A 23,839-nucleotide genomic window follows, 5' to 3' on the forward strand; every position below is an offset into this window, starting at 1 on the left:
CGTAATGCATTCTTGGTAAAGGTAAAGGTGCCATAAGTAGTCTTAATAGGACGTTTGACCCAAGGGTCACCAAGCCTCAGGCAAGGGGAGAAGTTGAGAAGGACACACTATTGGCATTACTCTTTATCACAAGCCAACCACTTTTAAAGCAGTAAACAATGCTGATAGGGTAATCAGATATGAAAGTAAGATTAACATAAATTATTGCACATAGTTATTTTCAAAATGAAATTAATTGCAACTGATATTTAAGTACCTTAGCCTTTCTATGTAATTTATTGATTATATCTTAAGGTTTTGCTCATAGTGGTGAAATTTATTTTCTCTCAAATTGTTTGTTTGCTGATAGCAACTTTCTAGTGACAGCTAGCCCTGATAGGAAGATCAAGTTCTGGGATCTCAGAAGAACATACCAACCAATCAATGAAATCAAGCGTTATTTGAACACAGAAGTTGCTTGGTTGCTTCCATGGTGTGGAATTATGGTAGCACAGGAAAATTGCTATGCTGCGTAAGTGTCAACTGTCTTTGGACTAACATTTAAATGTGAAAGTTGATTTATATAATAATTATTTCATAGAGGGCAGTGTTAATAAGCTATTTACTTCCAGCTAATTAAATTTTCAATTTTTAAGGTCTTCATGAATATATATGTACCAATTTGCAATGTGGAGTTACCAGATAAAGGATCACTAAAGAAATACAAACCACTTTTATTTTAAATGATGTACAAATAAAGCAAGGGTGATGTGGAGAAAAAAACAGTTTCACTTAATGAGGAGTTAGGGTGTGGAATGTATTACTCTGAAATCTGTTGGAGACAGGTTCAATGAAGGCATCCAAGTGGGCATTGGATGATCATTTGGACTAAAATGGTGTGCACAGGATATGGTGATGAGGCAGGAGATTTTCTGAGGAATTAGAGGGATTAAAAGCCATAATAATTCTATTATTCTGTGATTTAGGTTATTTATGAATTTAATGAGAGTATTTATTATTTAAATAATATAAAATTGATTTTTGAGTTAGCTCCTCAAGGGCATTAGGTGAAGCAGGAATCATCAGATTTAAAAAAACTAAACTAACAAGAATGTAATAGGTTTTGTTTCTTGTTTCTTTTTATAGACTTATTTCTATTTCATCCCCTAAATAAAATTCAAAATGTAACTTTTCATTGTCCATCTATCATTTTAGTTGCAACATTTATGTATATAATTGCAGCATTTAGAGTCATAGAGATGAACAGTATGGAACCTTCAGTGCAACTCATCCATGCAGACCAGATGTCCCAACCTAATCTAGTCCCATTTGCCAGCACTTGGCCCATATCCCTCTGAAGCCTTCCTATTCATATACCCATCCAGATGCCTTTTAAATGTTGCAATTGTACCAGCCTCCACCACTTCCTCTAGCAGCTCACTCCATACACGCACCACCCCTCTGCATGAAAAAGGTGCCTCTTAGATCCCTTTTATATCTTTCCCCTCTCACCCTAAACCTATGCCTTCTAGTTCTTAACCCCCCCCCTCATTCATTTTATAAATTGAGAACAGAAAGAATTTTGAAACATGTATCATATTTATTGACGTGTGTATAAAAATGTCGTATATAACATTTGAAGTATACTGATGACTCGTCTGATCTATAATAAGGTTCAGAAGCTGAACAAAGTTCTAATAAATCGTTTAGTCTGTCTGCCATTACACTGTGAAAACCACACACAAACTTTATATTGCTGAAACTATATATGCTCATCATATCTACACCAGACCTAAGAAATCTTTCTGTTACAGATTTGGACTCAGTGGAATTCATTATGTAGATGCTGGTTTTCTTGGATTTAAGCCGTATTTTGCTGCACCAAGAGCAGGAACAGTATGGGTAGGTTTATTTATTGTTTTATAGTCAGTAAAGTATATTTAAAGCAGTTGCTTAAGAATCTAAATGAAGTAGAGGAAGATAGCATTTTAAGTACAGATACACAAATCATTAAACATCGAGACATTGATTAACAAGGCCCTTAAAATAAATGCACAATACTTCATCTCGGTTCTAGAAGTAATGCCTAACTTGTTTCAGTCCTGGCTGAGATCACATCAAGAGTACTGTGTATAATTTTCATCTTCATGTTATTTAAAAAAAGATATTGAGGATGTAAAATCAATTTACAAGAATGATACCAGAATGTGGAGGTACCAGTCACAAACAAGATGATAAAACTTGTCTCTTGAGAAGTGAATGATCTAAACACGGTCTTTGAAATGGTAAAAGGTTTTAATACAAAAGTCACAGATTTTTCTGCTTATGGGGAAGAACAAAATTAGAGACCATCGATATAAGGTAGAAATTAAATAAAGAATTCAGAAGGAACTTGTTTATACAGGCAATAGTGAGATGTGGAACTTTGTACCTTGGAGAATATTTGAAGTGAATGGATTAGATTCAAAAGTGAGAAAATAATACAGGAAAGATATTTTTCTAGTCAAGGGCAATTGTATGTTTTCACATGCTCTGAAGATTTTACTCATTCAAAAATACGAAAATAATATGAAAATAATTTTGTTTATTATGGCCATCTTAAGGTAATTATAGAACATAGAACAGTACAGGCCCTTCAGCCCTCGATGTTTGTGCTGGTCTTTTTTTCCTACTACTAAAATCAGACTAACCTACATACCATTCATTGTACTCTCTTCCATGTGCCTATCCAAGAGTCGCTTAAATGTCCCTAATGTATCTGACCCTACTACCACTGCTAGCACCCACCAGTATGTGTAAAGAACCTATCTTTGACATCTCATGTAATCACCTAAAAATTATGCCCCCTCATGACAGACATTTCCAGCATGGGAAAAAGTCTCTGGCTATCCACTCTATCAATACCTCTTATCATCTTATACACCTCTGTCAGATCACCTCTCATTGTTCTTCACTCCACTCCAATGAGAGAAGCCCTAGCTCCCTCAACCTTTCTTCATAAGACATGACCTCCAGTCCAGGCAGCATCCTGGTAAATCTCCTCAGCACCCGGTCTAAAGCTTCCACATCTTTCCTATAATGAGGTGACCAGAACGGAACACAATATTCCAAATGTGGTCTAACCAGAGGCCTATAGAGCTGCAGCATACCCTCGCGGCTCTTAAACGCAATCCCCCTGCTAATGAAAGCCAACTCACCATATGCCTTCTTTACAACCATTTCAAGTTGGGTGGCAACTTTGAGGGATCTATGGACATGGACCCCAAGACCCCTCTGTGCCTGTACACTGCCAAGAATCCTGCCTTTAACTCTGTAATTTGCATTCAAATTTAACCTTCCAAAATGAATCCCTTGACACTTTTCCATCTGCCACTTATTAGCCCAGTTCTGCATCTGGTCAATGTCACTTTGTAATTTACAACAGTCCTCCACACTATCCACAACTTCACCAACGTTTGTGTCATCGGCAAGCTTACTAACCCACCCTTCCACTTCCTCATCCGAGTCATTTATAAAAACCACAAAGAGCAGAGGCCCCAGAACCGACCCCTGCAGGGCACCATTGGTCACCAAGCTCCAGGCTGAATACTTTCCTCTGCCACCACCCTCTATCTTCTATGGGCCAGCCAATTCCGAATCCGGACAGCTAGATTTCCCAGTATCCCATGCCTCCTTACTTTCTGAACAAGACTGCCATGGGGAACCTTATCAACTGCGTTGCTCAAATCAGTGGATACTACATCCACTGCTCTACCTTTATCAGTGTGTTTTGTCACATCCTCAAAGAATTCAACAATGTTTGAGAGGCATTACCTGCGCCCCTCAAAACTATAGTGACTGTCTCTAATCAAACTATGGTTTTCCAAGTAATCTTAAATCTTGTCTCTCAGAATCCTCTCCAATATTTTGCCCACCACAGACCTACGACTGACTGGTCTGTAATTCCCAGCATTATTCGTATTCCCTATTAGTGAATTTGTACAATCTTCCACATTTTTTAAACCAAAAAAAAAAGTTCTGTTCTATATCAGATCTGCCCTTGCTGAGTTAGCTTACTGAAAAGAGCAAAAATGTATCTGTAAAAGCAAGTGATTTGGTGTCATTTGACCAATTTTGCAAATTTCTGCAGTTGCCTTATGAACAAAGATTTAAAAGTCCAGGCTATTTAGCCTTTTTAGCTGTGAGGTCATGCACTTTGGAAGAAGAAACAAGGTGAGGAAGTTTTTAATAAATGGTAGGACACTGGGTAGCTTAGAGGAACAGAAGGATCTTGGGGTAATTATTCAGCGATACTTGAAGTCAGCAGAGCAGGTGAATAGTATTGTTCAGAAGTGATTTGGATATGTGTTTTCATCAATTTTGATATAGAGTATAAGAGAAAGGAGATAATGTTGAAGTTATACAGAGACCACAACTGGGATACTGTGTGTAGTTTTGGTCACCTCACTACAGGAAGAATGTGATAGCAATGGAGTGGGTACACAGGAGGTTCACCAGGATATTGCCTGGGATGGAGAAATTGAGCTGTAAGGAGAGACTAGATAGACTTGTATTGTTTTCTCTAGAGCAGAGAAGACTGAGGGGGCACATAACTGAGATGTGTAAGATTATGAGGGGTATGAACAGTGTGAGCAGCTGTTCCCATTGGCTGAGGGGTCAATCACAAGTTTTAAGGTAAGGGGCAGGAGATTCAGAAAGGATTTGGGAAAAAACGTTCTGACTCAACGGGTATTAGGAATTTGGAATGCACTACCTTAACAGCCTTTTAAAAAAAATTTAGATGGATACTTGAAATATCCTAACATTTGTGAATATAGGACATCTGCAGGAAATTAAGATTAGTGTGCTTTTAGTGGTAGTTATGTCAGTGCAGGCCTGATGGGCCAAAGTGCCTTTCTTGTGCTGTATGAATCTATGATTAAAAAAACCAAAGTATATGCATTTATTTAATGCCTTTTATGATCTCTGCATGACCCAAAATGTGTTACACCAGTTAAGTATTTTTTCTGAAATATAGCCGTTGCTTTAATTATGGTGATGATTAATGTACTATAGTAAGTAATTGCACAAATATTTTCTGTCTCTGGTATCTTCTAATTTCTTAACAAATATCCCTTTTGTCTGGACTGCTGGTCCAAGAAGTAGCTTTTTCCAGGAATTGCAGGAATTTCTCCAATATCACTTCACTGGAGGCTCACTGATGATGTTACCTAACATGGTGACAAAATGTCTGAGAACAAATCTGCCTGTTTAGTGAGCAAACTTGCAACCTGATCCACAATCTTTCTCCAATACAATTTCTCTTATAACATTTCTGTGCCCAGGAGTCATTATATCCTTGTTGAACATGGTTTAAGGTGGAAATGCAGCAAAACTGTGGAATTGACCTGCTTTATTGGAGCTGAACATATATCTTTCCCTACTTTGTGTCATTGCACATTATCTTGCATGTGAATTATGAGTATACAATATTAATAACTTACCTCTGTCCCTGCTGCACTTTTTGATTTAAGATGTACATGGTTATAAATCTGTCTAAACTTAGTGTTTTTGAAATATTTCTCCTCATTTCAGGGAAAGGACATCCCCAGCTGATTAATATTTGGTTAATTCCTGTCTTTATATTTTGTACACTGGTCTGATAACGATTTTGTTCTCGTTTTCTGCTTGTAGAGTATTTCTGGCTCTGATTGGTTGAATACCTGTGTCTCCGGAGATAACACAGGAGAGGTGATGGCAGTAATCCTCCCAGATTGTATGAACAACACAATGAATATCAAGCGACCTAATGAACGCCGTTTTGTAAGTATATGTTACCATTTAAGGTAGAGATAATGTTTTTCTTTGTAAAGCCACATTTTTCAATAGGTAAATACGTTCTTCAAAGAAGTTATCAGGGGTAGGCAGGAAATGGAGTAATCAGGTCAGTCAATATCTTACTGAATGACAGAGCAAACTTGAGGGGCCTATTACTTGTTTGTATGTTTGATGTTTATGGCACAATTCACAACCATTGAAAGAAGCTAATTTAGTAGCAAAGAGCTTAATTTGGCAAGTATGTAAAACAAAATATACACTACATTAAAAAAAAATGCCAAACTACAAGCATATGAATAATAATTAGATAACATTTTGTTTTATTCAAAGCCAATAAATTTTTTTTAATGTAATCAAGCTCATGCTAAGATTACAGCAGTGATGGGTTTTGATTGCATAAAAGATAAAGGAAATGTTCCAGGGAAACAATTTCAATAAATTCAAGATAAATTTTCAGTTGTTGGGTGCATTTAATTATATACATTTTAACAGCAAATATGCACATTGGGTGTGTAATTAAATCTGTATCTAATGTGTATCTGCAGTTTTCCTCTTTTCTGTGCAGTATAGGCCCCGAGGGGCATGGAAACTCAGATATTTCATCTCAAAGCACCACAAGTTTATAGTTTTGATAATTAATTATTTCTTAAGTTAACTAAGAATTATTCAACTGACTAAACATAAATGAATCACTGAGGAATACATTCTGTTCCCCAAGTTATTTATAAAAGTAAGCTTAAGTATCTTTAATATACTCATCTTAATGTATTGCATTGTTAGTTATTCACTATTCTTTTGGTGCAGTCTGTTTATAAAGCTGACCTCATTCATCACAGTGCTGCTAGTAACATGTCAGCCTCCTGCTCACATCAAGAGAAAGAGGCCAATGTCGAAAAGCATTCTTCTGAAATGGAGAAGGAAGATTCAACTTCCAGCCCTGTCATTGAACCAAAGGCTTACAGTGATACAGTGAAGAAATACTACCTAATGTTTGATGATACTGACCTGGTGAGCCAAAAGTAGATGAGTATCATACTTAGTTCAGTATTGTGCTGAGCGGCATTTGCATTGGGCCTTGCATAATATGCTAAGTGTTTATGTGACCGTGCAGATATGCACTTATGTATGTCTGTGTATGTAATTCCTGTTTCTCTCCCCTTCAGAATGTCTTGTATTAGTGGTATATAGGAAGGTTTTAAGTTTTTGCTGCTGGAGCCCTAACAATGAACATAACTTTTAAAAAATCTCTTGTAAGATAGTATTTTATTTGAAAAGGATTTCAGTGTCAGCAGCCCGTGGATTGTATTTTAATATGTAATCCTTTGGTGCATAAGGAAAGAATTATATTGGATGCAACCCATTAACCAAGTGCCTAAGCTGAAATATTTCAACTGTTCAGAACATGCATTACACCAGTACAATTAATCTCATCAGGTTGAATTCTTCACCTGCATTGAATTGTTGTTTGAACTTGAGTAAGTATACCTATGATTAGGAGTACTATGGGATTACATTTAACTTCTCAGTGTCAGCTTTACTCTCCCACTATCAAAATAAGCTGCCTGTTAAACAGATTTTCTAACCAAGCGATTAATTTTGAAACTTCACTGAAATTTTTTAAAAAGTATCCTTTCAATTTAGCTAGCTCGTCAGGTTGCTTTATATAAAAACAATTGATTTTATCAAGAGAAGTGATGTTGGTCCTGGGGAGAGCGATAAAAGGATATGAGAGGCAACTTTTTTTTACACAGAGTTCAGGTTTGGGATGAACTGCCGGGTGTCGTTACAACATTTAAAAGACATTTGGATATGTACATGAATAGGAAACGTTTGGAGGTATATGGGCTGAATGCTGGCAAGTGGATCTCGTTTAGTTTGGCAGGTATAGTTTTGCACAATTAGAAAGAGCACTAAGTTGCTCCACAAGAATAAAGTAAAAAGCATTTTGGGCTGTATTTGGGACGCCCTAGAGCAGTGCCTGGCAAATCTGCATCCCAGTTCTAATGGAGAATCACCAGACTTGTAAAAGTTGACTCTGCTTTCTCCTCACATATGTTGCCAGACCTGCTGAGTTTCACCAACAATTTCTGGTTTTGTTTCAAATCTAGCATTGTCATTTTTTTTTAATATTGAAGAAATGTCCTTTGCTGTTTGGAAGCATGTCAGAGTTATTGACTGTTCAATTTTGGGAACTAATAAGGAATGCTCCAGAGTTCATCAGGAGATTAAGCTTGTTGCTATGAAGCTTGTTGAAATAAATCTGAAAGATGGGCTAGATTATGGTGGCAAATGGGATGAGGCCGTAGAGAAGAGTTAGATGTCAGGGCAGGAGAAGGTAAATGTTCAGGTACTGAGCAACAGCAGTATGGGTAGAAAGGAGAAGAAGAATAATGAAGGAGTTAATCAAATTTTCATGGGGCTGAAATATTTCTGTCCCATCTTTTCACAAACTGATTGTGTGTTTGTTATATGTGACCCACATTTCTAATGACTAATTTACACATTGTTCTGCTTTTGGAATAGAGACCGAGCATGATACTTAGTGAAGGACCCAGTATTGCCATTGTCGTGACCAGACTGTTCCTGAGCAAAAGCCACCCAGTTGAATAGTTGATGACAGTGGGAAGATACTGGAGCTTGATTTTGCTGTTGACATTTTTAAAGTAGAGGCATACAACTTGGAAATAGACACTTCGATCCAACTAGTTCCCATATTCCGACCATGTTCCCAAACTAAACGATACCCACTTGCCAGCATTCAGCCCATATACCTCTAAATCTTTCCTATTCATGTACATATCCAAATGTCTTTTAAATGTTGTAACTATACCTGCAACCACTAACCCTGACAATTCATCCCAAACCTGAACCCCTTTGTGTAAAAAAAAAAGTTGCCCCTCATATCCTTTTTAGACTTTCTCCTCTTGCCTTAAAAATATACCCCCTAATTTTGAACTCCCCACCCTAGGGAAATGACACTTGCTGTTCACCTTATCTATGCCCCTCATGATTTTATAAACCTCTATAAGGGCACCCCTCAGCTTCCTACGATCCAGTGGAAAGGTTCCAGCCTATTTTTGTAACTCAAATCCTTCATCCTCCGCATTATCCTAGCACAGAGGAACCTCGATTATCTGAGCAAGGTGGGTGGGCACTGCCTCATGCGAATGATCGATTATTCGGTTAATTGATTCAATGCCTCTTCTGGGGCTCGAAGGTTTCTGTTAAGTCCGTTCCCCATTCAGGAGACTAGGCAGCAGCACATCGCGTGCGAGGCCTACCTCCCCATCCCGTCCGTATAGCGCCCCCAACCCCTCTCCCCGTCCACCCCTCAAACCCAGACCAACCTCCCCACACCTCCGTCTGCCCCAAAACTCGGCAGCATTTCAGTAAGCCAAGTTCATTTTTAATCACTGTAAACAAAAGACACAATCAGTGTTGGAAACATGTCTTTGATGTAATGTTGCTATTGGCACCTCGAGATCTCCTTTGGATAATCCGATATTCGGATAATCGAGGTTCCTCTGTTAATCTTTTCTGGGCCCTCCAATTTAATAATATCCTTCCTATAGCAGGGTGCGTTTCTGTTTTTAAAAAAAACTACATTTAGTAAATACTATAGTTGGTTCATAGTTGGTGCAGCGAATTTTTTGGAAACTAACCAAATTGTTAACCAGATTAACAATAATAAAGAAGCAGCAATGAATGTTTTAGTTGTCTGCACGGATAGTGCTATAACTGATGAGATTGAAGGTGAAAATGAAGACAGATGATATCATGACTTCAGTCTGTTGAATTCAAGGAAATATTTAATTACCTGTAGCAATTGGTACAACAATTTCAGTTGAAATTTTCATGAGAATGTTAAGAAGTTGGTGTAAGACTTGAGAGGGGCAAAGATATTGGTAATTAATGAAGATTTTAAATGATATACTTCGTAAAAGGAAAAGCACCCGATTGGTAGTGAAGTCAGCATTTGCCTTGAAACTAAACCTTGACACTGATGAAAGAGGTTGAATGGTGCAAATGATGAAATAACGTAATAATAAGATAAAGAACTGCAGATGCTGAAGATTTGAAACAAGAGCAGAATTTGTCAGAGAAACTCAGCATGTCTGGCAGCATCTTGTGGAGAAAAGCAGAGTTAATGTTTCAAGTTCAGGTGAACCTTCTTCAATTAATATTGTCTGGGAGTGTTTGCAGATGGCAAGGTGCTCTTGACTATGAGCTATGTTTGTCAGTGTCATATTGTCATCAAAGATCCCGAAGACTGAATAAACATAAATGCTTTTTAATGAGCAAAGTTTTTTTTTTGGAGGCAGATATGAATTGGCTGAAGTATCTGTGCCTTCGTTGGACTCAGGATGCTGGCCCAGTACCATCACATGGAACATACTGGTAGAAATTGTGTCTTGACACATTTTACTCTGATGTGCAGTGGTGTACTAATTATAAGCTATTCAGCCATGCAGACACTTATAAGGGGAAAGTGAGGTCTGCAGATGCTGGAGATCAAAGTTGAAACTTTATTGCTGGAACAGCACAGCAGGTCAGGCAGCATCCAGGGAACAGGAGATTCGACGTTTCGGGCACAGGCCCTTCTTCAGGAATGAGCAGAGAGTGTTCAGCAGGAGAAGATAAAAGGTAGGGAGGAGGGACTTGGAGGAGGGGCGTTGGAAATGTGATAGGTGGAAAGAGGTCAAGGTGAGGGTGATAGGTCGGAGTAGGATGGAGGCGGAGAGGTCAACAAGAAGACTGCAGGTCAGGAAGGCGGAGCCGGGCTGGAGGGATTCGGCTGAGACAAGGTGGGGGGAGGGGGGATGAAGAAACTGGTGAAGTCCAAGTTCATCCCCTGTGGTTGGAGGGTTCCCAGTCGGAAGATAAGACGCTCCTCCTCCGACCGTCGGGTTGTTGTGGTTTGGCGGTGGATGAGTCCAATGGCCTGCATATCCTCGGTGGAGTGGGAGGGGGAGTTGAAATGCTGTGCCACAGGTTGGTTGGGTTGGTTCGTCCGGGTGGCCCAGAGGTGCTCTCTGAATCGCTCCGCAAGTAGGCGGCCTGTCTCCCCAATATAGAGGAGGCCACACCGGCTGCAGCGGATGCAGTAGATGATGTGGGTGGAGGTGCAGGTGAATCTGTGGCGGATATGGAAGTTTCCTTTGGGGCCTTGGAGAGAAGTGAGGGGGGAGGTGTGGGCGCAAGTATTTGCTGTTGATAAGCCAAGAATCTTTTATTGTATGAGCAAAGTATATTTGGTCATTAATGTATATATATATAGCTGCATTCAAATGCAAAGTGATGTGAGTTAACATTGGTAAAGACTTCAGACCAGAGGTAATGATATGTTTTATTGCCCTTTGAGTTATGTAAAGAAAAAAGCATTTATAATTCTCTGGGTTACAGTCAAGCAGTGGAGAGGAATAGAGTACAACAGATGGCAAACTCTGAGCTGAGAGAAATTCATATTTATATTAAAGAAGGATGAATCACTTAATCAGAGTGCCTGTCAGATCAGCCATTAATGCCATTAGATTAGATTACATTACAGTGTGGAAACAGGCCCTTCGGCCCAACAAGTCCACACCGACCCGCCGAAGCGAAACCCACCCATACCCCTACATTCACCCCTTACCTAACACTACGGGCAATTTAGTATGGCCAATTCACCTGACCCTGCACATCTTTGGACTGTGGGAGGAAACCGGAGCACCCGGAGGAAACCCACACAGACACGGGGAGAACGTGCAAACTCCACACAGTCAGTCGCCTGAGGCGGGAATTGAACCCGTGTCTCTGGCGCTGTGAGGCAGCAGTGCTAACCACTGTGCCACCGTGCCGCCATCATTCGTGCCTCATTGAAATGACTGGCTTTTTAGTACAAAGTTAAAAATCACACAACACCAGGTTATAGTCCAACACCACCTCATCAGGTGATTGACAATCACCTGATGAAGGAGCGTTGCTCCGAAAGCTAGTGTGCTTCCAATTAAACCTGTTGGACTATAACCTGGTATTGTGAGATTTTTAACTTTGTACACCCCAGTCCAACACCGGCATCTCCGAATCATGGCTTTTTAGTAGACTGCATGTTCTTAGATAGATCAAAGCTGCTCACTGAAGTGCATCACAAAGATAACCAAGATAATAAATGGTGTTACTTTTCTCAACTTTAAAGATGCCTAATTTTAACAGTAAATCCAATGACATTTTCAAGATCTACTTAATTCAGAAGCAAATCCCAGTAATTGCACTTTTCATTGAGCTGACTCTTTTTAGGCATTTGAAGATTAACAGTTCAATAAGATGTCAACCAATGTCAAATACACTTGGTTACCACGTGGTTAATTATCTTTCCCAGAAAAAATGTCCCGTACTGAATATATAGTCTATTTGTAACAATGGCATATTACGCCTTTCTTTTTGGTAGCTGGCTGCATCAGCAAAGGTGAAGAAGTAATTTGGGTAACTCTGCCTTGCATCATTAAATCAGCAGCAGCTAAGCAGATTTGGTATAATACAAATGTGGGTTTGTATAATGTAACCATCAAATAATACAGTTTAAATAGATACTGAGCCTGCACACTGAGGGCCTGTGCCAGTACAGCCAAGTGGACCCCAGAGGTGTCAAAACAAAGAACTAGGAAGTAGTCTCTGGCAAGTTCAGAGCAGAGTAGCTTCAATATTCCAGTGTTTAGCTACAGAAATGCTAGGTCATCCCAACTTGATGACCACTGATGCAGCCAAATAGGAAGGCAACCATAGAATTGAGGGGATTAGTGAAGGAGTAAAATTATGTATCATTCACAAATATGTACTATAGCTAAATGCATACATATGTGCGCTCATACACCCAAATATCTATAGTATTACAAATACGTATGTGTTTGTGGGAATATATGCATATTTGTGCATGTGTGTTTATAATAGCTAAGATTTATATAACATATCAAACATAGTAAAACGTCCCAAGGAGCCAAAGGTAATAGGAATAAAAGACTAAACTATAGAAAGGGATATTAGGCTAGATGTCCAAAAGCTTGACCTAAGGAGCATTTTAAAAGATTTGAGGTAGAGAATTTCAGAAATATGAGGAAAGGTATTTGAAAGCACATCTGCTAGTGAAGGAGTGATAAAAAGCAGGCATGCTCATTACAGCTGATTTGACGGCACAGATTTAAGATTGGAAGAGGTTATGGAGATAAGGAGGGGATTAGCAATAGATGCATAGAAAACCAGATAAAATTGAGACATTGTTGGACCAGGAGCCAGTGTGGGTCAGCAAGTAAAGTGCTTATATGTGAATGAGATTTAAATTAAGATAACAAGGAGTAAAAGGGCGGCACGGTGGCACAGTGGTTAGCACTGCTGCCTCACAGCGCCAGAGACCCGGGTTCAATTCCCGACTCAGGCGACTGACTGTGTGGAGTTTGCACATTCTCCCCGTATCTGCGTGGGTTTCCTCCAGGTGCTCTGGTTTCCTCCCACAGTCACAAAGATGTGCGGGTCAGGTGAATTGGCCATGCTAAATTGCCTGTAGTGTTAGGTTAAAGGGGTAAATGTAGGGGTATGGGTGGTTGCGCTTTGGCGGGTCGGTGTGAACTTGTTGGGCCGAAGGGCCTGTTTCCACACTGTAAGTAATCTAATCTGAATGAACAAAGTTTAAATATGTTGGAAGGTGGGAGATCAGCCAGAATAGTTTTGGCATAGCCATGTCAAGAGATACAAGGCAATGATGAGGGTGTCAGCAGACGATCAGCTGTGATAAGGTCAGATGCAGGCTATGTTTTGGCGGTAGATGTTGCCAGTTATGATATGCTATGCAGTCAAAATATCACCAAGCTAGAGTCAAATTCAAGCGATGAGTGCAAGTTCCATTTTTATTTAAAATACTTTCCTTATTTCATAGAGGAGTTTCAAGAACATGGTTTCCAGAGAGCCTTTTAAAAGAATACAAAAGGTAGACAAAGCAAAAACTCATCCTGACCGAATGCCACTGGAATCTGTATATAAGGTAAGTTTGTGTATCTCTGCTGCAATGTGTATGATGAGAATCAATATCTGCAGCAAATTACATTTGCTATTCCAAAATATTAGGCAAAGGTTCACTTATTTAAAATGCTACCTAACATTCCAAGTCAAGAGGAGTTGAAATGGAAGTATGAAGTAAGCCTGTACTTTAGAAACCATGCTCAAACTAAATCCTTGTATATAACTCCGTCTCATTAGCTCGTCAATTCCTAACAATCTCTAAAGAATCAAAGTCAATTACTTTGTGATCCTACAGTATCTCAAGCAGGGTCAGTTGATTGTATTGACAGTTTATATACTGTACCATGCTATTTGATATCAATCGCCTTTAGTTTTTGTTTTGGTGAGAGCACCAAAACGTAGTAATACAAAGACTTGTGAGATTTCTCCTCTTCAGCTGCAACTTAGTTGCTATGCACAGTGATCTCGACTTACTTTTCAGATGCTATGCTATAAATGCCATTCACTGTACCATTTATAAACCAAAACCTTCTAAATAGGGCCTGTACAGAAGATTTTCATAAATCTGTGCCAGGCAGTGGATAAGCTATGGTCTGTACATTTTGGGATGCCACATTATAACAATTAATAGTTTTCAGATCACGGTTTATGTTGGCTAGGGATGACGTGCTAGGACTATTCCAAGTAGAACAGAGTAGACTAGGAGAAAATGTAATGAGAGGTTATGAAGGTTTTTAATGGGTGATTTGGTTTTTAATTTTCAGTAATGAAGAGTGGTTAAGAGGTTGTTACACAAATAATTGTTAACAAATATATTGGACTAAATGCAATTAAAACTGTAAAGGATTCTAAGGATTTTAACAATGACCCGACTGATAGGGGCCAGCCTTAATATTGTTACAGATACCTGCTAGTCTTTCTGATGCTTGTGGAGATACCAATAGCAAACGTGCAAAGTAACACTTGCCTACATCCTGGCCCTACATTTAGTTATCCATGGGAGGAACGTGAGATCAGACAATGTAACATAGTCCTACAGCACAGAGACAGGCCTTTTGGCCGAAACTGGTCCATGCCAACCAAAATGTCTTCCCTGCATTTGACCCATATCTTTCTAAGTCAAGTGTGTGGTGCTGGAAAGGCACAGCAGGTCAGGCAGCATCCGAGGAGCAGGAAAATCGACGTTTCGGGCAAAAGCCCTTCATTAGTTTCTTAATGAAGAGCTATTGCCTGAAATGTCGATTTTCCTGCTCCTCAGATGCCGCCTGACCTGCTGTGCTTTTCCAGCACCACACTCTGGACTCTTATCTCCAGCATCTGCAGTCCTCACTTTCCCTATATCTCTCTAATACTTTCCTATCTATCTATTTGTCCAAATGTTTTTTAAATGTTGTTAATGTACCCGCCTCAACCACTTCCACAGGCAACTCATTCCATGTGCAAAACCTTTTTACACCTTATGTGTAAAAAAAAAAGTTGTCCCTCAGGTTCCCTTTTATTCTTTCCCCTCTAACCCTAAACTGATTACCTCTAGTCCTCGATTCCTCAGTCTTGGGAAAAAGACTGAGTGCATTCACCCTATCCATGCCTGTCATAATCTTTAGCTCCTCTATAAGGTGCCCCTAGACTCCTAAGCTCTAAAGAAAAATGTCCTAGCTTGTCCAACCTCTCCCTACAACTCAGACCATTGAGTCCAGGCGACATTTGTATAAATTTCTTCTACACTCTAGTGCGGCCTCACCAACGTCTGTATAACTGGAATGTAACGTCCCAACCTCTATACTCAGTACCCTGACTGATGAAGGCCAGTGTGCAAAAAACCTTCTGCACTGCTCTGTCTATGTGAATTCTAAAAGGACACAATCCTTTTATTGATTTGCATTTCACTAGAACTGTTTTATCTGGGAGAGGCAAAATAACATGACAAAATCCCAGCACTGAATACTTCACTTAAATCTGCAATTTAACTTTACATGTTATTTCAAACTGATACAGATACATTCCACAATCGCATACATACTTTAATACCTGCATACACTCTGGAAAAATAGTCAGTTCTTCTATAACGTGATGCATTTTTGTGCAACCCCACCTTATAGAAAAATCATGCTTTAGAAACAGCACTTAAGTATTGCTGCTGTAATCGAGTTACAGCCAGGACACATCTTAAAAATTTGTACTATCCCCAATTCGTCATTACAGCAAATTTACGTTGATGAAATGTGCATTATAAAAGAACGACCTGTATGAGCTCCTATAAATTATAAATGCAAGGTAAGACCAAGGAACAAAAACAAATACAAAATCAGTTCACAAAAGTTCACGTTTATTTTGTGACTGCAGGCATTAGCAGAATTCATATTCGAACAGAAAAGATTTATTAATCCAATAAAATAAAAGAATGCTGGCAATTAGTTTTTTTCTTTAAAGCCTTCTAGCACTTTCTTCCAATCTCAGATTCTAACGTTATGCCTCAAACTTCATGTTGTTAGAGTGAGAGATACAGAAATGTTTATATTTGTGATCAGAATCACCAGGCTGAAGTATACTGTCACAATATGGGAGTCTGTCTCCTCCATTTTGACTAATAACCTTTAACGTAAATAGCTATTTGCCTTTTTTGAATTTAAACAAAAGCTTAAGGGATAACTGTAACCTGGTGCATTCTCCACGGCACCTGTTCATTCAATCAGGATCCATTTTACAATCAAATAACACTGTTTCTCATACAGTATAAATTGAAATTTGTTATTCTTGCATTTCCATCCTGATGAGTGAAAGGTGAAAACTCTCAACTGCATGTCTCTTTTTCTTCAGCAATTCTCATATTCTATACCATCAAGTAACTATTTAAATTTCTGTCAGTTTCATTTATCAATGTTTATTGTAATGCAGTTTTTGTCAATGCCAGCTCTCTTTGCCTGTTTTCTGTTATCGTTCCAGTATTATTTAAAACATTATTTTACAAGTTTCTATACTTATCATTCTTAACATGTTATTGCATTTTAATTTAGCATTGTACTCATCCCAATCAGGCATGCAAATGTTTTTTCATTTTGCATTCTCACTCATAATTTTCATTACTGAAATATACTCTGACAACTTCTTTGATTTCATGATTTGATTGGAATATTTTACATCTCATTCAGTTTAATCACCCACTTTTTTTTCCACCCAGGTTCGTTTCAATCCCAACCTTGACGCTCATGGATGGGTCCTTTCAGCCGGGCAATCTGGGATTGTCCGAGCACACTGTGTGCAGAGTCTTAATACACATGTGAGCAAGAAACTGATCAAGGAATGTCAAGCACAATTCAGTTTCATGTTCCAACCTACAGAAGCTGAAGCTGTTGAGAATTCCATTATCCATTCTATTTCACAGAATGTAAACACGTCAGTGCAAACAAAATAATGTGTATCAACATGGCTGGAGGGTACAAGGACACCACTCTGCTGACATGCCATTACAATAAATTTTCCATGCAAAAATGCAGTAGTGACGTGACTCCTACCTACTAGATTCAACCAGGGCACAATAACTGAACATGGAATAGGTATACATGTCTGCCAGATCAGCAGTGTATGTTTTTCTAAAAATTTATTGTACAGAAGAATATGTCTTAATTGTGTTACTGAAAATCAATCTATTGAATCAGATACATGGATTTTCAGATGAAGTATGCAAACTGAACTGCTTCTTTTACTCTCATAATTTTCAATTCTGCTGTAAAATTGAAGAACATAATTGTAGTCCTAAGTATGCTATTATGCCTTTCTTGAATCATCTTGAATTGTAGAGTTTTTTTTACTTTTTTGAGCAAAGCTTAGAGACTAATGTGGTCCACACGAACTTGTGTCTGGTTTCACAAGATCGACTTTAGGCAGATTTTTAACTGCTAAGAAAAGTTTTACAAAACCACAGTTGTTAAAATCATGAAATGTAGTATACTTTTTTTAAAGGTTGCTTTTATTTCAAAGTGATGCAAAAGCAGTGGTCCTTGTTTTACTGTTTGTTGACTTGAGCCAGTGCCTCCAATTTATGGCCTGGCATGAGGTATTCAAGATTCTTCTGTGGTACAAATTAAAATATCACTTCATGTAAATGACTGGGATTTTCAGTCTTGGAGATAGTTTTGTAATTGGTGGCCACTTGGAGCTTAGTATAAGTAAGCAACAGATCAGATTGGTATTTAAGGCAAAAAGCAGATTTGGAGTTTACCTAGAAAACATGTTACCTGGGTTAAATTGTTTTTTGTCTGCTACATACAGAATCCTAGTGATTTATAATACTGACTGAATTTAACTGAAATAAAATTGCATTTGGTTGTAAATAAGTTAATTCTTTCTCTTGTCCTAAATGTAATTGGAAGTGTAAAGTGAGAAGTCAGTTAGGACTCTTGAAAATTAGGCACATCCTTTCTACACATGTGCCTTCTCCCTGATCTTATGCAAACGGAAAGCAATTTTGCCACTATTATGCTTCTGCAAAGTTTTCTTTACTTTCAAATAGAAGTGTCAGTTTTCTTAAAGTACATAAGTCTTGCACTTATAAACAATCAGTCCCCCCAGTGTGTATGCTGCATCTTGTCAACCTTGTAGTGAAGAGCCACAGCGTTAAACATTATTGTTTGATGGCTGTGTAGCTTTTCTTTACTCTGAGTAAAATATTTGTGGATGACTTTCCTTTTCTAATTTGAATATCATTTCATGATTTGTATAACTTGGCATGTAAAACCGGCAATAGTCAATTTGCTCACACTGAGCACTGTTGTCATTTCCATACTGCTTTTCTGAGGTTAAATAATGCACTGTGTATAAAATTAGACTTTTAGCTGTGAACCTTTCTAAAAAGCACTTGGAAAACGTTCCATGCTTCTCCTACCCACCCAGAAAAAAAATTCATGATTTTCCAATTCTTTTGTAAATGTGATAATTTTAAAAAATAACTAGTGGTGTGTTTCTTTTTCAGCTTTATCCTGGGTTTCTGTTTTATATGGTGTATTTCTTTTAGTTGCTATTGCATGTAATTTTAGCATTTTTAGATCAGTAAATCTGTAACTCACCAATGTGGTTCCATGCATTTGATGTACAGCTACCTCAAACTCGAATTGATTTGGAGATTTCATATGTGATTTATAGTGATCAGAAAACACAGATTTATGTACTGCATACTTAATTGTTGGTACAACCTATGCTTCAAATGTTTTTGCTAGCATTATCACTGAAGGTTCTGTATTCTGGGATGCAAAAGATGATTACCATGGTGCTTACATTGTGCATGAATGGATGGGTGTGCTGAATGAGCGGGAGAATTCTATATCATTTATTTGGCTGATGTATATTCCTTTCAACCCCTCTATCAAAAGCATGTTGAAATCATATATTACTATGATCAGTATAGAGTTTTAATCACTCTCATTTTTTTTTTTGTAAAATCACCCCTTATCTATCTTGTTGAAATAGAAGCTGATACAGAGACCTGCACTTCCAATACAGACGTATCCAAAGTACCAACTATAATAACGTGTTTTTCCTCAGTAAAGTATATGACATTTTCAAAAATCCAATTTTGAAGGTGCAGCTAGCTGCAATGGTATGTGTCTTTTTAGATTTATTATACTTTGGCCTTCAAAAATGATTCAAAATGTTTGTTTGGTATTAGATATGCAGAAGACACTGTTAATATATAGCATGTGGAGAAATTACTTTGTGACATAGGTGTCTCCATATTTTTATTTTGTCCTATAATACATCTGTCAACTTTCAGTTGGAACAAGAAATGCATTCAAAATCTGCTCTAAATGGATTCTAGATGAATGTTAAATTACTTATTTTAATGCCTTTCCCCTTTTTTTTTCAAAAAACAAGGCGACTTGCCCTCTAGTCACTGCCAGTGCTGTTCTGTATTTAGGCACCAACTGCTAGTAATTCGAGAGATTTACCCCTCACTATTCCATTTAAGAATTATTTTGCTGATTAATATGACTGAAATTATAAACTTACTGCCTGGAAATTTATGAATTTTAACCTACTTTATATCACTTTGAATGTGACTTGGTAATAACGTGCTGCTCCTGGATGCACTTTGGTTTAGATTAATGTCCTGTCATTTTCTATAAATGTTGCTGTCATAAGTGCTTTCTGAATTTAATACAAAATAAAATCCGAGTCAACTGAGAATGCTGCGATGCAAGAAAACTTCCAAGAAAAGTTGCTCATTCAGTTCATGCATTAAGAGCTTAATCCCAGTTGCTGTAAGGAATAATCATTTACCTTTATCCCGACTCATTATTTTTGATCAACCACAGGATCATTTTCTCTTAGCTGGTTTGGCTGAGCATGTCCAATGAGAATGGCACAATTATTTAAACTTATGTTTAATGTGACTATCCAATATGGGTTCTGCAATGAAACTGATTTTCTTACTTTCTCTCTAGTACTTAAAATGCTCTGTTCCTCTTCCACGCACTCACCCACAAATTTGTGAAGTTGAAACTGCTCTAACTTATTTGTCACTATTCAATGTGGCATTAGGATGTTTTTCCTCAGTATTCTAAAACCATCACAAAAATCACAAATTTCATTGTTCTAATCAAGCCAACATGCTTTACTGAAAGATGAAGCGTGTATAAACGTAGCATTTTCATTGTGCAAATGCACATGGTTATAATTTAAACAGGGGATATGCAGGTATCATTTGTTTAGAGATCTTTTTCAGAAATTGCAAAGTTGTGGTTGCAGTATGGAAATTAAAATGTTACGTTTCATTATTCAGGCTCGCAATATTGTTTGATTCATTTCAGGTTCTATATAGCTGTGTTGTGGTCAAGTCCACAAGTATGTGCTTTTCCATTACAACTTCAGTGAAACTGTTGTCTGTGTTGTATTACAATATCGGGCATGCACATTGCATATGCTCTGCTTGTATATAAATAAAATGTTGGAAAACTGGCCTTAACACGAGTAGCCAACTAAGTGATTTTGGCTTTGAAATAGAATCTTAGGGCTCCTGAGATAAAACCTTTTAAATGATTCCATACAATTCTCATGTAAGGGTCACATGACTCCCCACCACCACCACCCCCCGACACACACATGAACACACTCTGTCACTCTGTGTAATTATGCAGATAGTTCCCATAAGGGTTCAATTTGAAAGGTCTGATGTGCTAATTTTGTGCAGTATTTTCCTCAAAAGTATTTAAGTCTTCCAATACCTGTCCTTACAATACATTTTTCCTTTAACTTTTGAAGTGATTAAAAGTAGCTAGTGATTGTTTTTCAGCTGCTACATTTAAAGAATTCTGTTGAAGATTTCACATTGATTCACCTTGGTTCTGCTATACATTTGTGTAATTAATTAATTCATTCATGGTGGCTCAGTGGTTAGCACTGCTGTCTCACTGCACCAGGGTCCCAGGTTCGATTCCAGCCTCAGGCAACTGTGTGGAGTTTGCATATTCTCCCCGTGTGTGCGTGGGTTTCTTCCGGGTGCTCCGGTTTCCTCCACAGTCCAAAGATGTGCAGGTCAGGTGAACTGGCCATGCTAAATTGCCCATAGTGTTAAGTGCATTAGTCAAAGGGAAATGGATCTGGGTGGGTTACTCTTCAGAGTTTCGGTGTGGACTGGTTGGGCTGAAGGGCCTGTTTTCATACTGTAGGGAATCTAATTTGGAGCTATTCATGCATACTTAGAACATAGAACAGTACAGCACAGAACTGGCCCTTCAGCCCACGATGTGCCGACCACTGATCCTCATGTATGCACCCTCAAATTTCTGTGACCATATGCATGTCCAGTAGTCTCTTAAATGTCCCCAATGACCTTGCTTCCACAACTGCTGCTGGCAACGCATTCCATGCTCCCTCAACTTTGTGTACAGAATCCGCCTCTGACATCCCCTCTTTCCTTTCCTGCAACCAGCTTAAAACTATGACCCCTCGTGTTAGTCATTTTTGCCCTGGGAAATAGTCTCTGGCTATTGACTCTATCTATGCCTCTCATTATCTTGTATACCTCAATTAGGTCCCCTCTCCTCCTCCTTTTCTCCAATGATAAAAGTCCGAGCTCAGTCAACCTCTCTTCATAAGATAAGCCCTCCAGTCCAGGCAGCATCCTGGTAAACCTCCTCTGAACCCTCTCCAAAGCATCCACATCTTTCCTATAATAGCGTGACCAGAACTGGACGCAGTATTCCAAGTGCGGTTTTATAGAGCTGCAACAAGATCTCACGACTCTTAAACTCAATCCCCCTGTTAATGAAAGCCAAAACACCATAAGCTTTCTTAACAACCCTGTCCATTTGGGGGCCATTTTAATGGATCTATGTACCTGCACACCAAGATCCCTCTGTTCCTCCACACTGCCAGGAATCCTACCCTTAATCCTGTACTCAGCTTTCAAATTCGACCTTCCAAAATGCATCACCTCGCATTTATCCAGATTGAACTCCATCTGCCACCCCTCAGCCCATCTCTGCATCCTGTCAATTATCCTACAACAGCCCTCTATACTGTCAACGACACTTCCAACCTTTGTGTCGTCTGCAAACTTGTGGACCCGATCCCCTCATCCAAGTCATTAATAAAAATTACAAACAGTAGAGGCCCAAGGACAGAGCCCTGTGGAACACCATTCACCACAGACTTCCAGGCAGAATATTTTCCTTCTACTACCACTTGCTGTCTTCTGTTGTCCAGCCAATTCTGTATCCAGACAGCTAAGTTCCCCTGTATCCCATTCCTCCTGACTTTCTGAATGAGCCTACCATGGGGAACCTTATCAAATGCCTTGCTGAAGTCCATATACAGAGCTGAAAATGTGTTGCTGGAAAAGCGCAGCAGGTCAGACAGCATCCAGGGAACAGGAGAATCGACGTTTCAGGCATAAGCCCTTCCTCAGGAATGAAGAAGGGCTTATGTCTGAAACGTCGATTCTCCTGTTCCCTGGATGCTGCCTGACCTGCTGCGCTTTTCCAGCAACACATTTTCAGCTCTGATCTCCAGCATCTGCAGACCTCACTTTCTCCTCAAAGTCCATATACACCACATCCACAGCTCGACCCTTATCAACTTTTCTAGTCACATCCTCAAAGAACTCGATACGGTTTGTGAGGCATGACCTGCCCCTCTCAAAGCCGTGTTGATTGCATTTAATCAAGCCATGCTCTTCCAGATGGTCATAAATCCTATCCCTCAGAATCCTTTCTAACACCTTGCAGACGACAAACGTGAGACTTACTGGTCTGTAATTGCCAGGAATTTCCCTATTTCCTTTCTTGAAGAGAGGAATTACATTTGCCTCTCTCCAGTCCTTAGTTACGATTCCAGTGGAGAGCAAGGATACAAAGATCTTCGCAAGTGGCGAAGCAATTGCATTTCTCGTTTCCCAAAGCAGTCAAGGACAAATCTGGTCCGGGCCTGGCGACTTGTCAATCTTAATATTTGACAAAATTTTCAGCACATCAGCTTCCTCTATCTCTATCTATTCCAGCATGCACACCTGCTCTTCAAAGGTTCCATTCACTATAAAGTTTGTTTCTTTTGTAAAGACAGAAGCAAAAAACTCATTTAGGGCTGCCCCTACCTCCTTAGACTCCACACACAAATTCCTTATGCTATCCCTACTTCAGAACAATAGTAGAAGATTTATTGAATCAAACTAATAAAATGCTCAAATTACTATTTTCCTGTAATTAGTCAAAATTCCCAAATAGTTTTGTAGCCAAAATATTAGAGTTCATTTATTCATCTCTGCAACCTGGTAAGACTAATATAGGGACATAAAAGAATCTGAAATGGAAGTCGTTTTTCACTGTCATTTACATTTTGTACAAGGGAAAATCATTTCTGATGGGCAATTATTATTACAGGTGAAAATGTGTTGCTGGAAAAGCGCAGCAGGTCAGGCAGCATCCAAGGAGCAGGAGAATCGGTGTTTCGGGCATGAGCCCTTCTTCAGGAATGAGGAAAGTGTGCCAAGCAGGCTAAGGTAAAAGGTAGGGAGGAGGGACTTGGGGGAGGGGCATTGGAAATGCAATAGATGGAAGGAGGT

At 38.9% G+C, this 23,839-nt stretch overlaps 1 protein-coding gene across 1 annotated transcript in view; it reads left to right on the forward strand.

Annotated features, from left to right (window-relative positions):
- The window catches only part of gtf3c2 (general transcription factor IIIC, polypeptide 2, beta), a 140,051-nt gene extending 119,494 nt beyond the window's left edge, over nucleotides 1–20,557 (forward strand). The window contains exons 13-18 of the mRNA XM_043682113.1: nucleotides 350–511; nucleotides 1,794–1,881; nucleotides 5,653–5,781; nucleotides 6,601–6,804; nucleotides 13,703–13,807; nucleotides 16,964–20,557. Of these exons, the coding sequence (XP_043538048.1) occupies nucleotides 350–511; nucleotides 1,794–1,881; nucleotides 5,653–5,781; nucleotides 6,601–6,804; nucleotides 13,703–13,807; nucleotides 16,964–17,197 (922 nt within the window). The 3' untranslated portion in view covers nucleotides 17,198–20,557. The remainder of the gene's footprint in view (nucleotides 1–349; nucleotides 512–1,793; nucleotides 1,882–5,652; nucleotides 5,782–6,600; nucleotides 6,805–13,702; nucleotides 13,808–16,963) is intronic.
- The last annotated feature ends 3,282 nt before the right edge of the window (nucleotides 20,558–23,839 follow it).

Source organism: Chiloscyllium plagiosum, chromosome 3, assembly GCF_004010195.1.
Source record: "Chiloscyllium plagiosum isolate BGI_BamShark_2017 chromosome 3, ASM401019v2, whole genome shotgun sequence".
Classification (NCBI taxonomy): Eukaryota; Metazoa; Chordata; class Chondrichthyes; order Orectolobiformes; family Hemiscylliidae; genus Chiloscyllium; species Chiloscyllium plagiosum.